At 46.8% G+C, this 17,310-nt stretch overlaps 1 protein-coding gene across 8 annotated transcripts in view; it reads left to right on the top strand.

Annotated features, from left to right (window-relative positions):
- smap1 (small ArfGAP 1) overlaps nt 1-17,310 on the top strand; it is a 125,409-nt gene that overhangs the window by 17,914 nt on the left and 90,185 nt on the right. For all 8 annotated transcript variants that reach the window (XM_048270606.1, XM_048270612.1, XM_048270605.1 and 5 more), the window contains exons 2-3: nt 11,591-11,724; nt 12,905-12,990. In XM_048270606.1, coding sequence (XP_048126563.1) covers nt 11,591-11,724; nt 12,905-12,990 — 220 coding nt within the window. The remainder of the gene's footprint in view (nt 1-11,590; nt 11,725-12,904; nt 12,991-17,310) is intronic.

Genomic DNA, 17,310 nt, shown 5'->3' with positions numbered 1-17,310 from the left:
TACATGCATAAAGCGATCTTGTGTAAGTTGACGAGTTAAATTTTCCGGTTAGATTTTAATTAAACACACTGCAGTGGGAGGAGAGGAGATGAGACTGTGGTGATGGGGATGGGGAGGGGGGTCTGAACACGGGGCAGGAGAGGAGGAGGAGGAGGAGATATAGAGATATAGGGAAAGAAGAGAGGGGGAGAGGTGTAGAGGAAGAGGGGGGAAATGGAGAGGAAGAGAAGAGAAGAGGAGAGATGGAGAAGAGAAGGGGAGAAGAGAGGGGGATATGGAGATGAGAGGGGGAGAGATGTAGCGTTGACAGAGTGGTACGGGGTAAACATGGCTGACGGGAGCAGCCGAGCGGAATCACAACGTTCCAGAACATTAGAGCCCTGCTAACAGCAATTAGCTCCATTAGCATGGGATACACATGAACAGACACACACACTCACACAGAAACACACTCAGACAGTATCTCACACACACTCTCTCACCCATTTAGAAATCTCATTGACAAAGCAAAACCCACACATACTTGTGCACCCAGGTAAGCTTGCTTGTAGCAGAGCACCCACTGACCCACATACACTCTGACGTTCACATCATTTAGCACTGTCATCTTCATTGTTACTGACACCCATAGGAGTTTGGCGGGGATATAGGTAGCGGGAAGCTACGTGAAGGTGGGGACCTAGACGAGTCTTCTCCGGTTAAGTGACATTGAATAGACCAATCACATACAACCGTGTTAAATACTGATCTATCTAGATCTTTTATGAATTAACCTCGGCCTGACTCTGCCCAAAACTTGCACCCATGCAGTGCACTTAGACTTGCTTACAGGTTACTTGGGAAGTACCTGTTCCACTAAAATCATAGGAGGGATTTCTTCACTGACATTGTCGCCCCTGACAACAGCATTAGGGTGGCGAGCAGTAAGGGAAGCTCAGTGGGAGTCCAAAAGACTCCGCCTCCCCCACCCCCCAATAATCCCTGCGTCGTTGGCATGTGTCAAAATACCACTGAATTAAATGCCTTTGGGACAGTATCTTGTAGGGCACATTTTTAGGTCCTTAGATGAGTTCCAAGTCCTCCAATTTGGAATCTCTCTGGCCCCACGAACCTTCACCAGGTGCATGGATGCAGTTCTTGCACCCATGAGGCAGCGGGGGCTCAGAATATTAAACTATCTAGACGACTGGCTCATCTGTGCAACCTCAGAGTGCAATGTCAGCCACACGGTTGTCGCCCCAGTGGCCTTGCTGTTGAAGCACATTCAGGACTTGGGCTTGTGCCCCAATCCCAAGAAAAGCAGGCTCCAGCCTTCCCAGGTCACCACCTTCCTGGGCATGGTCCTGGACTTAGTCCCATCTGGCAATTTGAACCTACGCTCTGGCCCCAAGTCAGGTGCATGGATGCAGTTCTTGCACCCATGAGGCAGCGGGGGCTCAGAATATTAAACTATCTAGACGACTGGCTCATCTGTGCAACCTCAGAAGTGCAATGCCGCCTACACGTGGCCTTGCTGTTGAAGCACATTCAGGACTTGGGCTTGTGCCCCAATCCCAAGAAAAGCAGGCTCCAGCCTTCCCAGGTCACCACCTTCCTGGGCATGGTCCTGGACTCCAGGAGGGCATCCGTGACTCTCACTGGCGAGACAGCAGTCTGTTGCTTCACGTTGCACGCCCAGGTGGAGTGGAAACTCTGCCTTCGCCTCTTGGCCTTATGGTGGCAATGGTGCAGGTAGTCCGCCTTGCCCTCCTTCAAATGCTCCCAGTCCAGAGGTGCCTGTTGAGCCTAGGCCTGTGCCCCCAAGGGCCCTCCCAGGCCAAGGTGACTATGTCCCGCAGGCTTCACAGGGCCCTACACTGGTGGAGAGAGCCCGCCAACACCGAGAGGGGGAGTGCCATGGGACTGGTTTGTCGCCAGGTCGTATTTACAGACGCATCCCCAGTAGGCTGGGGCACCGTTCTCGATGGTCAGGGCATCAATGGTCTCTGGACGGACCCTTGGCTACCCCAGCACATCAATGTCCTGGAGCTGAGGGCTGCTCTCCTCGCCCTCCGGCACTTTCTACCGTGGCTAAGAGGCCAACATGTGATGGTGAGGACTGGGGGGCTTGGGGTCTCCAGGTCTTTGCACCCTGGCGACAGACCTGTGGCTCTGGGCTCATCCCCGTTCAGCACTAGTTAGCTTCTTCCAATTCACAAAGGCTAACTAGCTAACATTTTTTTAGTTTCTTATAATATATTAATTATTCAGTCAGCCTATACATAATCCTCAATCTTTCAATCAAACAATCTTTACATGCTATTACAGATGTATTACATGGTCCTAAACAAATTGTTATAATATTATGTTACAGTTACTGCTGAGCATCATGTGAGGGGAGCGACATAATTCACAAGCGCCTCCTCGGTGTATAGATAGAGGGTGTGGCCTCATTCACGGTTATATATGGGTATTTAGACCTTTAGGTTAAGAGTTTCAAGCATTTTCTTCAAATACTAAATAAATAGTTAAAATATAGATAAATAATATAAATAGATAGTTAAAATATGGTAATCAACCTTGCTTCTAAACATGTTTCAAGTAAATGCTTCAGAAAGTCATCAACCTGTTTCATGGTCCTCTTTTTTCATGAATTATTCATTATCCGAGACAACATTTTTAACCATGTACATTAATTTCAAGCATTTCATTTAGTCTTGATCTTAAATCTGAGCATGTCATTGAATTCCCTATATGTGAAAACCTATAAAAGCACATTACATTCAGGTTTTTACCTTGTACAGTTCAAAAGATAAGTGATTAATTCGATTTTGACCTGGCGGTGGCAGCCATATTGGATTTCTCCATTTTGGGGCATTATGGGACATTTTTGAACCTGGCATACAGAAGATTTGAATTCAGCACCCTTCAAAACCCCTAAAAATGTTGTATGCCAAAAATTAACATGATAGTCCTGCCTAGTCTATAAGAAATGATTGCTCCACAATACCCTGGCAAATTGAGTACACCTTGTATTGCACATGAGAAGATGATGTATATAAGTATAAGTATATATACTCTTTTGATCCTGTGAGGGAAATTTGGTCTCTGCATTTATCCCAATCTGTGAATTAGTGAAACACACACAGCACACAGTGAGTGAGTGAGGTGAAGCACACACTAATCCCGGCGCAGTGAGCTGCCTGCATCAACAGCGGCGCTGTGAGAGAGAGAGAGAGAGAGAGAGAGAGAGAGAGCGAGCTGTGGGGGGTTTGTTGTCAAGCAGGAAGCTCCCGTCGACTCACTTCCTGTTTATTGCCACCCTCTATTTCAGTCCCAGCATGCATTGTGCTGTGACTTCTCCCGCACAGCATGCTGTCACACTGCAAAACCCTTCACACTTGGCTGGGCCAGGCAGACACACACGTACAAACTCTAATGATAATAGACATGCAAATCTATCAAACATTCGTACAAACACGCACGTATGCACATATAGATACAGCAACAGCAGGTGAATTGGACTTGTGGCAGCAGGAGTTGTCATATAATATATTTTATCAGAAAATTCATCCTGCTACACACACACACACACACTCAGAGTCTCTCTCTGTCTCCTCATACCAACACAGTCTTTCAAAGTCTCGCAGTCATTCTCACTTTCTCTTTCTCTCTCACACACACTAACTTTTTCATTTATACTCTTGCTCACCCTTTTTTCAATTCTCTCACACACACACTCGCCCTCTTACTTTTCAACTCTCTCTCTCACACACACACACATTCACTTCAGCTATGCGTCCGATGTGCCCTTGATAAAAGCATACTACGTTCAGTTATTAGAATCCTTCATTACTGCGCACAACGCCGCAGTGTTCCTTTCATCATCTTCTCTTCCTCTCCTCCTCTCTTTCTCTCGTTCTTCTCTGTTTCTTTCTCTCCTTCGTTCCGTCCGTGGCTGGCTGTCTTCTGTTTGTTATTATGCGGGCTGTAATCAGCTTTAACACTTCATCGCAATACATTATTAATGCCCTGTTATACAGACAGAGGCAGAGTGAGAGGTGGGTGAGGTCAAGGAAGTGTGTGTGTGTGTGTGTGTGTGAGAGAGAGAGTGAGATAGTGAGATTATAGGAGAGGAGAGAGTGTGTCTCTGTCTGAGATCAAGAGGTTATGAGAGGGAATAACAATGAAGTGTGTAAAAGAAATAAGTGTGTGTGTGTTTGTAGTTTTAAGAGTATGTGCACAAAAGGCATTGTGTGAGGGTAAGATACAGTATTTGAGAGGAATTGAGTGTGTGTGTGAGAAAGGGAGAGAAGAGAGAATATAAGGATATGAGTGTCTGTTTAAAACAAATGTTTAGTAAGGGTATAACAGTGTCTGTAGTCGCAAGAGAATGTGACTCGAATGAGACAGAGTGTGTGTGTGTGTGTGTGTCTGTCTGGATATGCGTGTGTGTGTGTGTGTTAGTGGGTGGGTCTGTTTAATTGTGTGTGAGTGTGAGAGGTGTGTGTGATGAGGGGTGGTGTTCTGTCTGGTGTGTGGATGCCTGACCCACCAGTGCGTTCCTCAGAGAAGCCCAGTGGAGAGGCTTCTAATGGAATGTCAGGCAGTGCAGGGGGCGGCCGTGGAGGGGCCCTGACACTCACTGGGACAAACCATAGTCAGCCGTCACAGTCAGTCAACACACACACCCACACACACACACACACACATGCAGAAGTTGCAGACATTTTCGTCCACTCTTGAATGTTTGGACACACACACACACACACAGAGCGAAGAGTTTCCTTATTGGACACACTTGTACATCCACACACACACACACAGAGAGAAAGAAAGAAAGAAAGAAAGAGAGCTGGCAGGGCTGATGAGGAGGAGGATGCAAGGGCAGAGAGCCCTCCGTCTCCATGGTTACTGGTCCTGCCAAGGGGAGTGATGGGAGAGAAAAAGGGCACGATTGTTTATTTTGACAAACGCTTGGTTGTAGCTCTGGCCCGACATTGATGGAGAGGTGCAGGACATCTCTAAAGAACATGTCAGGTGCCACAAAGCCTCTTTGTGTGTGTGTGTGTGTGTGTGTGTGTGTGTGTGTGTGTGTGCGTGTGTGTGTGTGTGTACGTGTGTGTGTACGTGTGTGTGTACAATTTTAAATGTCTGTGTGTAGGTGCCTTACTGTTTGTTCACACGTGTGTGTGTGTGTGTACAGATCTAGACCAAAGGCCATGCTGTGTGGCCACTTTTTTGCCATAGTTTCAAGGTTTGTGCTTTGTTCAGAGCTCTTTGTAAATCCTGGCACAAACTAAAAGCCAAACTGAGAACATGCGCGCGCACACACACACACACACACACACACACACACACACACACACACACACACACCCTGAGGCCTCCTGAAGCGCTGTCTGCTGAGGTTAAAGGGTGTGAATGATTTATTCCAACTGGGTTTTAATTGAGTTTTAAGGCTGTGGCTCAATGAGAATATGGCTGGCTCTGGGACTGTAGGGGAAGGAGAGAGAGAGAGAGAGAGATGGAGGGATGGATGGAGGGAGAGAGAGAGAGGGGAAGAGAGTAAAAGAGGAAGGGAGGCAGAGAGAGGTGGAGAGTGAGTGAGAAGAAGAAGAAACTTGGGATGATGAAGAGAGCGAGAGGAATGGAGAAACTGAGAGAAAGGGAAATGGAGAGGGGGACAGTGATAAAGAGAGGGGAGGAGAGGGAGAGGGGGAGAGGGAGCGATGTGGATGGCACTTTGCGTTATCTGCCTCAACCGGCTGGAACAGCCTGCGCAGCACAAACAGCGCCCGGCCACTTCAATCTGGCCACCATACAATACACACACACACACACACACACACACACACACACACACACACACACAGACAGACACACACAGAGAGACACACTCACATACACATACACCCACTCACTCAGACTCAGACTTGTACGCACACTCGCTCGCACACACACACACACACACACACACTGTCCCCCAATCACGCCTGCAGACACACACATACTGATGCTCACACATTTTCTTAGCTCTCTTCATCCTCCTCGATTTTTCTCCATTTTGTAGTTTTTGTGCTTTTTTTCATTTCACTACTCACTATCTCATCTCCCTTTCATCTTTCCCTCTTGTCTTTCTCTCTCTCTCTCTCTCTCTCATTTCTCTCTTTCTCTCATTTCTCTCTCTCTCTGTCTCATTTCTCACTTTCTCCCTCACACTCTCTCCAACTCCCTTGCGTGTGTCTTTCACCGACTCTGTACTCTGAAGTGAGGCTCTGTTCAGCATCTAAATCTACTGCAAGCGGCCCGTTTGTAGATCTTGTTAGCGTGCCTCGTCACCAAGCGTCTCGTTAAGAAGCCCCTTGTTGCTGAGTGGCCCGTTAACAGTGCTTCTCACCGGTTTGTCAGATAGGCAAGTTTTGCCACTTTTGGGGTCCACCTGACTAGCCGCGCGTTAAGCTGGTCTCCCGGTACGAGTGGCCCTGTTGCTTGGCAGCAGCTCGTTAACGAAGAGTCTGTGGTTTGGCAGCTAACTACCCCCCCCACGTCTGAACGAGACCACCACGGTACTGACCCGCAGCTGTGGACTTCTGCTGCCAACAGCTGTGTGTGTGTGTGTGTGTGTGTGTGTGTGTGTGTGAGTGTGTGTCTGTCTGTGCGTGCCAAGATTGAGAAGCGTCCAGTCTCCGTGCCAACTGCCGGAGGTTGTCTGAAGTTCACACAGCCACAGAGACACTTTTGAAGTAGGACAAGGACCAATGTCTTACACTCACTCACACACACACACTCACCACCAATCTTTGGCCAGTAATGGCATGCCATGAGAAGGCCGTCCTACTGTTCTGCACCCTGGTCCCAGCGTCCCCTGATCAACAGATCTGCTGCAGGAGCCTGGAGTGCCTGGAGCCAAACCACCCACTAGCCAGCCCCTCACTCAACTGGACGTTAGATCAGCAGACTGGGCCTGTGTTGGGGACACTACACTGCAAAGTGCACTGTAGTGTACACTATACTCATGCACTACAGGGGCCTGTACTACTGGTTAACTTCGAGAGTAACTTGATCACGTGTGGCGTAACTTCCCGATTAGTCCGTACTACGAACAGTGGATAGGTTTTAACCGAGGTATGCTGCCATGGCAATTTACGCTGCCTCTCAAACCTGCTCCGAGCAGGATATGTTCTTGGTTAACCCGAGGTTTCTATTTAACCACACCCTTTATAAGTATCACCTCTCCACATACAACTTGTCTGCGTACCTGGATGATCCATACGACATTGGAGCGCAAACCGTGAGGGGCTCTCTTCGCAGGGTTTTTAGAGACCGCTAGAATCCGCTGACATTACGGGACGATATTCTTTATGAAAGATATAGATTCTCAGCTGAGGGAATTCGTTATCATTGTCAGCTAATCGAGGCAGACGGCTCTAATGTCACCCGCCGTAGCAATGCCCCTTATGATAGAGCAGATAATGTGCCTTTCATTGAGATATTTTCCCAGTGGACAATTCATGTATTCCATCGGTGATGCTGAATATCTGAGCAAGAATAGGCCAGGCCTACTGGATGTCCGAAAATAAATCGGACATAGCCTACAGTATGCTGAACATCTGAGGAAAACTAGACTTACTGTATGTCTGAACATACTGTATGTTACTGTATGTCTGACATACAATAATAAATTAAAATCACCCTTTTAACATAAAACGTAAATGTAATATTACCCTGCACATAAAGGCTGCACATTTCCACAGCACCAGGATCTGACCGAATGCCTCCCTCAACCCCTTCCATAATCGGCCTTCCAATTTTATTTGCAATGGCCAACTCCTCTGCTACTGTAAAACACTCTGGTGCCTTTCCTCCTAAAGTAGTGTTCAAAGACACCTTCTTCTTGTTAGCTGTAAAACAGAGGCCAAGTGAAGGCTATAAGCATACAACATATTTTCATAATTAAGAAATATTAATGCAAGCTATAACTATATAAACCTACTATTCTGATATGTTTTTTGTTTCAATTTCACCTGCTGCCATGTGCGTTTGGTACTGGTGTTGCATCTGAAATGTTCACAGGATTAGGCATACACTAAATCAGTCAATGGGGGCTACTTAAACATTCAATTATCCTTATTAATCTATATGCCCACTTCTGAATTTTGTTGCATCTGTAGGCCTTTTTATGTACCACATATTTGAGGAACATGTGGAAATAAAACTTTACTTTTAGGCATTTAGGCTACCCGATCTGCAATACGTTGCCAACAGCCTTGCCTTGCTTTGTTCGCTGCCGACGTATTTGATTTTTGTCGTAGAGTGGGTTTTAACTCCTCGTAACTTGTCATAATAATTGTGCATTCCTCATCCGTAAAATAAGGTGATTATACATCATTGAAAGTGGTGACTTAGCTGCAACCCGCCCTTTTTATGTGAACGCGCACAAACTCCAATTAGGTTAACCCCGGTTCAACAAATCAACTTCTTAATTAGCGTCGTAGTACCGATTAACACCACTTAAGATAACCAGGTTTTGTCAAACCCGGTTTAACAAAGTAACCCTGGGTTACATCTGGGTAGGTTAAGCTCCCTTCGTAGTACAGGCCCCAGGAGATGGGGAAACCCAGCTTCAGAAAGTCAAAGTCCTACCATATGTTGGTCCTACCGGTGCACCTGTAGCTCATCCTACCTGGCGGAAGAGTTGAGCTAATAAGAATCAGCTGGTTTAGTCGATGGCTGGAGCAAATATGTGGAACGACTTGTTTACTTTCTGAAGCTGGGCTTCCCCATCACTGTCTGGTGCACTTTTGTAGTGAACAGAGGTGGACAGACTAGAAGATAAGGGTGAGTGTAGGAGCCTAGCCTAGCCTAGCATCCCTCCTCCCTCCCACCGTCTGTGCCTCCCTGCCTTTTCTGCAGGTCTGTCAGATAGAGGCTCCAGCGCGAGACGAATTGACCCTCCGTAATTGTGGCAATAAAGCGCTGTGCCCCCGGTAAGCCGTCCCGTGACGCACAGCCACACACTCCGGTGGCCCTCCTATATTGGCCTGATAAATCTCCTTTGGTGGCGGAGGTGGTGTGTGTGTGTGTGTGTGTGTCTGTGTGTGTCTGAATGTGTGCGATCAGCCAGGCGAGTAATGGCTTGGGTAGCGGAGTGGACTGATGAGGCTCTTCCCCCAAATTAAAACCAAGACAGGGAGAAACAAAAGGAAGAGAAACGCCACTCTCACAGGTCGCTGGCTTTTATTTAGGCGGTTTTATGTATCATGGCCCTGCCTCCTCTCCTCACGTCTCCTCTCCTCTCCTCCTCCACTCTTCTCCTCTTCGTCCTCTGTTGTCTTCTCTGCCTCTCTTATTTTTTTCCCTCCTGTCCTACTCTGTCTCTCCTCCTCCTGTGTTCTCCTCTCTTTTCTTTATAAATCTCTCTCTCTCCATCTCTCTCTCTCTGTGTCATAGTCAGGTCCTTAGCAGGGCTCTTCCTTGTGTGTGTCCCTCTTTTGTTGGCTGTTGGAGAACGAACTGGAGATATCCATTAATATCCTGCCTAATCATGCAGCGCCACACATGAATTATGATGGAGGGCCAGTGGGGAGGGGGGAGGAGAGGAGAGAGGGCTGCTCACTGTTTGCTATGCTAATAGACCTTTTTCACTCTTTCCCTGTCTCACACTCAAACTCTCTCTCGATGTGTGTGTGTGCGCTTGAATGACTGTGTGTGTGTATGTGTGTGTGCGCGCTCACATGTGCTTTTTGTGTGTGTGTGTGTGTGTGTGCGTGTGTGTCCATATTTATTTTTGTGTCTGTGTCTGTGTGTGTGTGTGTCCTGTGTCCGTACCCGCCAGTGAGATGAGTGGGTGGCTTCGCTCTGTGCACCATGCGATCTGCCCCCCCTTCCGGATGTTTCCGCTGGGTTGGTTGGTTGTTGGGCAAGCGAGACCTGAGCCAGCTCTGCCACAGGAGAGGATTTACAGAAACTTCTGACTCCTGCCAAAGCTAACCTCTACTCCATGAGACCGGGTAACCAGGGACGAGAAGAGAGGTGCAGTGTGTGGGTGCAGCAGCACAAAGCACAACACCATGGACTGTGCAGATGAAGGGATGTAAGAGAGAGGAGAGGAAGGAAAAGATGAGAGAATCTGGCCTGATGTCTGAGATGGCAAGAGAGAAAGTTAGAAAGAGAGAGGTAGAGGGTGAGGGAGAGCGTGATGTTTAGGTTGTGGGTGTTTGGGCTATTTTGGTGCATTCTGCCTGTAGCCTGTTTGGATCCAGGTGTGCCAGTATAGTGCTGGTGCTAAAACTACTACATTTATCAAACATAAATCGTGTGTGTGTGTGTGTGTGTAGTGCTGACTGGATACCTCCCCCCCAGCTTAAGGAATTAGATCTGTCCCAAAATGGCTGACAGGTGTAGATAAAAGCAGGCGGGCCAGGGGCACCATGGCAACCCAAATCCATTTCCTAGCCTGCCCCAGTGATTTATAACCCTACGGTCTCCTCTGCCACCATGATCTCTCTCTCTCTCTCTCTCTCGCTCTTTTTCTTTCAACCCCCTTTCTTTTCTGACCCGTGGTCTCTCCTTCGCTTTCCTAGCAAGGTCAGCGGGCCACTACTCAGGTTGTCAGAACCACTTTGCCTCTCCTCCTCCAGTCCAAGCACGAGGCCACTGGCCTGCGTCAGGTGGATTTGGACGTGGGCGGTGGTGGTGGTGGTGGTAGTGCGGACGCAGGGGCTGTTTAAGCAGATCTGAAGGCTACACATGCTCAGCCTCCAACTCAGTTAGCCTCCTCAGCCCTGCAGTCCTGAGAGCACCGCTGGTCAGTCAACATAGCCCACCACCTCCCCACTCTCCTCTGGGCAATCTCCAGTAGTTAGCACAAAATGCTGCTTTTCTACAACGGCTTTGAAAAACAGACAAGAAATAGACAAGAGTATTGTGTGAAATGGAAACCCCACCTCAACGGTCAGATGCAGAGAGGTCTCTCATCTGTAATGCCAACACATGAGCATCCGCTGTAGTATAGGTCACATTAATTCCGTAGGTCAGCTTTTTACTTTACTTTTTACCACCAACTACATACTGACATCCGACACATAAAAACATAACACATTCTATTGACGCATTCCAGACATCATGTTTAATTAGCCGCCCTACATGATAACAAATAACAAAAGCAAAATGAGCTCTCACACTAAAAAATAATGTGGAGAACAACATTAAACACAAAGAACAAAGATAACATAGACTTAAGTTTTTTTTTTTAAAACAAAAATGTAACACCTTTCTGACATTGCCCTTTTCATCTAGCGTACCACCGGTGGTACACGTTTGGGCTTTCTTTACCCCTTGTTAGCCAGATTGGGAGAGTGATGCTTGTTGAGCCACCTGTTGACCTGGGTTTTACCGTTGAATAAACCATCAGCTGTGACTGGTGTTTGGGCAGTCCACATGAATTCTGATATATTGCTTCCGGACCGAGAAGCATTATGCCTGCAACAAGATTATTCCACCTCGAGGTTACTAGCGCAGTGAATTACAAAAGCGATAACGACAACAAAACAAATAGAAAAATAGTTGCGGTCAGCCTGGAGTCTCACGTCTCTTCTGCCTCCCTCAGGACCACGATGGGCCTCCTGGAACCTGGGCGTGTTCATCTGCATCCGATGCGCCGGCATCCACCGGAACCTGGGCGTGCACATATCCCGCGTCAAGTCCGTCAATCTGGACCAGTGGACCCCAGAGCAGATGCAGGTGCGTTTGTGTTTATGTATTATGCGTGTTTATGATTATGGTCCTTAGCACACTCTTTTGCCCAAAGCGACTTTCAATGACATCAACAAACACTATATTAAAAAAAAAACAAGCTAACAATATCATTAATAGACTATATAGAATGTATGTTGTAAGGTATGGAAGCCTTGCAGGGACACTCCTGCTACTCTAACCCCAACCCCACACACACACACACACACACACACACACACACACACACACACACACACACACATACACACACGCACTCTCCCATACCTCCACCATCATGTAATAGTGGAAGCCACGAGTAAAACGCCTACGAGTCTTGCTGAACAACATATGTGGGTTGAGTTGGAATATAAGAAAAGTAAGCAAGGAAATGGACACACACACACACACACACACACACACATACACACACGCACTCTCCCATACCTCCACCATCATGTAATAGTGGAAGCCACGAGTAAAACGCCTACGAGTCTTGCTGAACAACATATGTGGGTTGAGTTGGAATATAAGAAAAGTAAGCAAGGAAATGGACACACACACACACACACACACACACACACACACACACACACACACACTGCCGCCTCTGTTTAATCTGTCAGGCGGGATGCAGACAGCACGTGGAGACACCCAGCGTCTCTGTTCAGAATGTTAATTGATGTTTTAATGGCTAATTAATTCTAGATGGGTAATTAAATGTGTCTCTCATGGTCTCCGTTTTTTAAAAACAAAAAAGGAAACTGTTCACTCTATCTTCCAGCCATCAAATTCATCATAGTCATGTTAATTTGCCCTCTACCAGTTTCGGCTGATTAACGCATTTGAATTTATGTGTTTGTGTTTTTTTTAGTGTGTGTGTGTGTGTCTCTGTGTATGTGAGCGATTATACTTTCTGCATTATAACGATGACCTTTTTATGCTCATCTGTGAACATCTGCATCCCTAGGGCTGACATCAGCTGTCATTTTTGTGTTCTAATCACACACAATATAATGTGAACCCACTGCTGAAATAATGCCCTCATCAGGCATACACATTATTCTTATTTTGACTTTATTCTGTCTGGTTGTGTGTGTCTCTCTCTCCCCCTACCTCCTCTCTCAATGTGCTGTCCTGTGTGTTTGGGTCTGTCCTTCATCTGTCCATCTCTCTGTTCTCCCTGCAGAGTGTACAGGACATGGGGAACACCAGGGCCAGGCAGCTGTACGAAGCCCATCTGCCAGAGAACTTCAGACGGCCACAGACAGACCAGTATCCTTCCACACACTGCCCTGTGTGTGTGTCTGTGTCTGTGTGTGCGTGTGCGTGCGTGTGTGTGTCTGTGTGTGTGCACATGCGTGCGCGCGTGTGTCTCTGTGTCTGTGTGTGTGTGTGCACGTGCATGCGTGTGTGTCTGTCTGTTTTTCAATATCTCGTCTCACATTGTGCCATAAGATTGTATTTGTGGAGCTTACATTTGCATTATTATGGTGTATAACCAATAGCTAGAGAGCGAGCGACAGGAAGTGAGCGAGTGTATATATGATGATGGTGATACAGTAGTATACGCCTCCTTTAGTGAGTGTCTGTTTTAGACATGTGCTTTGCATGCCTGTGTCCATCAGATAGAGCATTCCTATGTATTCGCACAGGTATCATCTGTCCCGTTGTTGTTGTTTGTTGTTGTGTTTGTTTCCCCATCTGTTTACCGAGGGGGATTAGAGAGTGTTGACAGTGGCTGTGTGCTGATAGTGTTGTTGTTGCTGCTGTCACGGGTCTGCCTGATGGAGGCTGCCTTGGCTGTGTTTGCTCTTATGCTTATGCAGTCTGTCTGAGGTGTGTTGTGTGTGTGTTTGTGTGTGTGTGTGTCTGTCTGCTTTTCACCTCAACTGGTGGCTGCTGGAGAGGACTGGACTGATGATGATCAATGGTTGTTATGACAGGGCTGTTTTCTCTCTCTCTGTCTCCTTAAACCCCTCCCCCATGCTATATGATACAGGTAATGTCAGCCTGGCCTGCTTTGTTGTTGAGCATTTAGTGGGTCTGATCGTGAGCAATGCCGCCCACGTCCACTCGTGCTTCGCTTCAGAGCGGCACAAACATTACAGCGGCGTTCCCAGGCTCGTCGTGTCTGCGTCTGATGCGCTGGGCCGTTGGAAGAGGCTTGTGATAATCTGCACTGCACCATTCCAAATTCAACTCTGTGTTATACACCTGAGTGTTTGTTGTAGGGCCTCAATAGTACATCTCTGCCATTTGTTTTATTTAACCCCTCAGCCCCTCTCACTTATTAACTTATTCTCACGGCGTCAACACACACACACACACACACACACACACACACACACACACACAGAGTCTCCTTTTGATTCGGTTGCATGCCAGCCATGGGACTTTTAAGGCAGTACTGATGCATTAATATGCATTGATATATCATTTTAAAACGCAACAGCAACAGTTTCATTGCTGCATTAAGAAATCAATCAAAGACACAGCCGAGAGGTTTTTCAGCGATCGCCCACTCGGTAGAAGCACTCCAAGGCAGTGTGTGTTCTGTGCTGCACTGTGTTCCATTCAAATAAAATAATGTCTTTATGTTCTTTAATGCCATAAAGATATAGCTAAGTCAGCTTGAACTTCTATGAAATAGAAGTTCAGAATGCTAGGAACATAGAACCGTGTTTCAAGGTATCAAGAGCACAAATAAATTACTGGAAGAACCTTGATTTCTCGATGGGTCTTAATGGATTCTATAGAATTGCAAATATTGAATGGTTGCTTTTGAAGTGAAAATGGAATACCACTTTCACAAAGCACTCAGTTTGTCATCCTTTTCAACCCTTTGGGCTATTTCTTCTGGATCCATCATGGAAAGACGTAGAGCGACAGTGTGTATGTACATGAGCGTGTTTAGTTTGAATCACCAGAGTCCACAGGCCAACGCTGTATCCAAGCTCATGCTGGTTAAAAGGGGTCATTTGCTGGTCAGCTGTTTCAGCTTCTGTAATACACAAGTTGCACAGTGGAAAAGCAGCATCAACTGAACTCCAGTGAGAGGAACATGACCGCCAAAATGACTCGACAGGAACATGGCGATTCTGTTTTTAGTTTGAAAAATGGAATAGTGAATTATGTTAAAACATTTATGAAGCCACACTAAAATGGAGTTTTGGGTGATAAGAAGTGAGTTACGCAGCCATTACCAGAGGCTGTACTTGCTGGTATTAGGCAGGAGAGCTCAAAACTGTGTTGATCTGACTCGCCATCGCACTGAAAGTGCTGCAGTGAAATGTGAAAATTCTTGATTAATGTGAAATTTGGTCTGAATTAATTTTTTTACGCGCTCCAAGTGCTCATGTTTGTTGTTTGCTCACAGCTGCAGTAGCCGCGGAGGACAAAGTAAATGGCATTTATCCATTTAATGGCCTGCCATTACTGCTGGCAACGTTTGATACTTCAGTGACAAACTCCGGTCCTCTGCCTAATGGCTTTTTAGAGGCAGAAAAACACTGCAATTGTCTTTGTCTTAGAAGTCTCATGTGAGATATGGCGCAGTAATGACAACCATGGAACAAACAGTAAAGCTACTCTGTTGTTTGTTTGTTTCCTGCTTAACTTATGACAATTTACATGTTGGTCTGCAGTGTCTGATCGTTTTAAAATGGCCTCTGCACACAGGCATGATGTGCTAGCTCAGATTGTTTGAGGCAAGAAGACGCCATGCTAAACTTACGGTTGACGTCACCTGATGGGGGAGGTAAGGGGAACGTCATCACAGTCTCCTGCGCTGCAGTTCCACCAGTGTTCCTTAGCATTCCTCCAGTTCTGTCTCATGGTGCATTCATGGCACTTTGGAATGACAAGGACCGCCCCCGTTGCTACTTTGTTTTTCCCACAGCAAGTGTTCATGTGCTTTGCCGTCGGAATGTGTGACAAACACGAATGACACAACAAAGGTTAAAACATACACTCACTAATCCTAAATAAACAACTGTATTTGCTTAAAATATAGTGTAAGATGCTTGTGAAAGAAAGAAATGCAGCTCACAAGTCACAAAAACGGCAAATTCCCAATTTCACATTAAAACTGTTGGACATGAAAGGCCACATGGACTACAAACGAACTACAACGTGACGACAAAAGTGATGACGAGCCCCTAACTGGGCAACTTTGTTAGCAAAATCTAGCCCCAGTTTCCGATCTCTGACTCACACATCATGTGACGTGAATGACGCGGAATGATGATGTTTTCACTGGGAAAAAGGTTTTTCCGAAGCCCATGAAAGCTAGGTCACATTGTGATTTACCCAGATCAACTATACCAGTCATCGTACTGACTTAACCAACCAAATAGCAGGGATTGGTCGCACATGCATTCGGGGGCAGCCGTGGCCTACTTATTAGAGCTTCGTACTTGTAACCGGAGTGTTGTTGGTTCAAACGGCGACCAGTAGGCACGGCTGAAGTGCCCTTGAGCAAGGCACCTAACCCCTCACTGCTCCCCGAGCGCCGCTGTTGTTGCAGGCAGCTCACTGCGCCGGGATTAGTGCATGCTTCACCTCACTGTGTGCCGAGTGTGTTTCACTAATTCACGGATTGGGATAAATGCAGAGACCAAATTTCCCTCACGGGATCAAAAGAGTATATACTTACTTATGCTCACGGCGTCCTGTGGCATAGCTCAGATTTGAGTTGGGTGAGATGGATGGTACAGTATATCTCTAGTGTCTCACTGATGGATATACCTAGCGTGATATGCTAACATTATGACAATAGCGGATGGTACAGATAGTAACACTCATAGATATAGAAACCAATGCAGCGTCTACATATTCATATCTGTGGAAACCCCCATGACTATAAATTACGTTTTCCCCTCACCTTTTCTCTCTTCAGCCTCAGGATATCCCCAACTTCTCATTCACTATCCCTATCACCACTCCAATACCTCCACACCCACCCACCCCACCCCACCCAGCCAGTCTCCGCTCCTCTCCTCTGCACCCCACCCCACCCCACCCCAGCCTTGTCCTACTCTGTTGCCCTAATGAGGAGTATGAGCTGGTCCAGCTAATTCCATATTCTCCTCGTTGGAACCTTCTCCCGGCCTAATTGAATTTCCTCGGCTCGCGGCTCTTATCTCAGGCCGGCTCGGCGCGCGGCGCGCTTATGGAAATCAGGTCATTTGTATGCTGACCGCTCTGCTACAATATTCCGAAACCGTCAAAATGGATTAAATCCGGATTGCCGAGATGCGTCGGTCGCGTAAGGCGCGTACGTTTTCCGTTTGCATTGCCTTTCCGCACCTTCCAATGGAATTGGATTTTATCAGCGTTGTAGTGTTTTTTTTCCCTTCCTTCCTTTCTTTCATTTAACTTTTTTTTTTTTAACCCGTCTTCCCTTCGCCTTGACAGAATTTTCTTGTATGTGTACGCGGTTGCTAGGCTCGCATTGTGGAGTGCGGTCATGCTTGCGGGGCTGGATGCTCGATCCTCTTCCGCTCCCACTAATGGCCTGTGTAATAGGAGAGTTTACCACATTAACATGGCTGTGCTTCGAGCAGGGAAAACAAAGGCAGGTATTTGCCTGGC

Source organism: Alosa alosa, chromosome 18, assembly GCF_017589495.1.
Source record: "Alosa alosa isolate M-15738 ecotype Scorff River chromosome 18, AALO_Geno_1.1, whole genome shotgun sequence".
Taxonomy (NCBI): domain Eukaryota; kingdom Metazoa; phylum Chordata; class Actinopteri; order Clupeiformes; family Clupeidae; genus Alosa; species Alosa alosa.
Note: the sequence above shows the minus strand (reverse complement) of the source record. Positions and strands in the feature narration are given on the sequence as shown.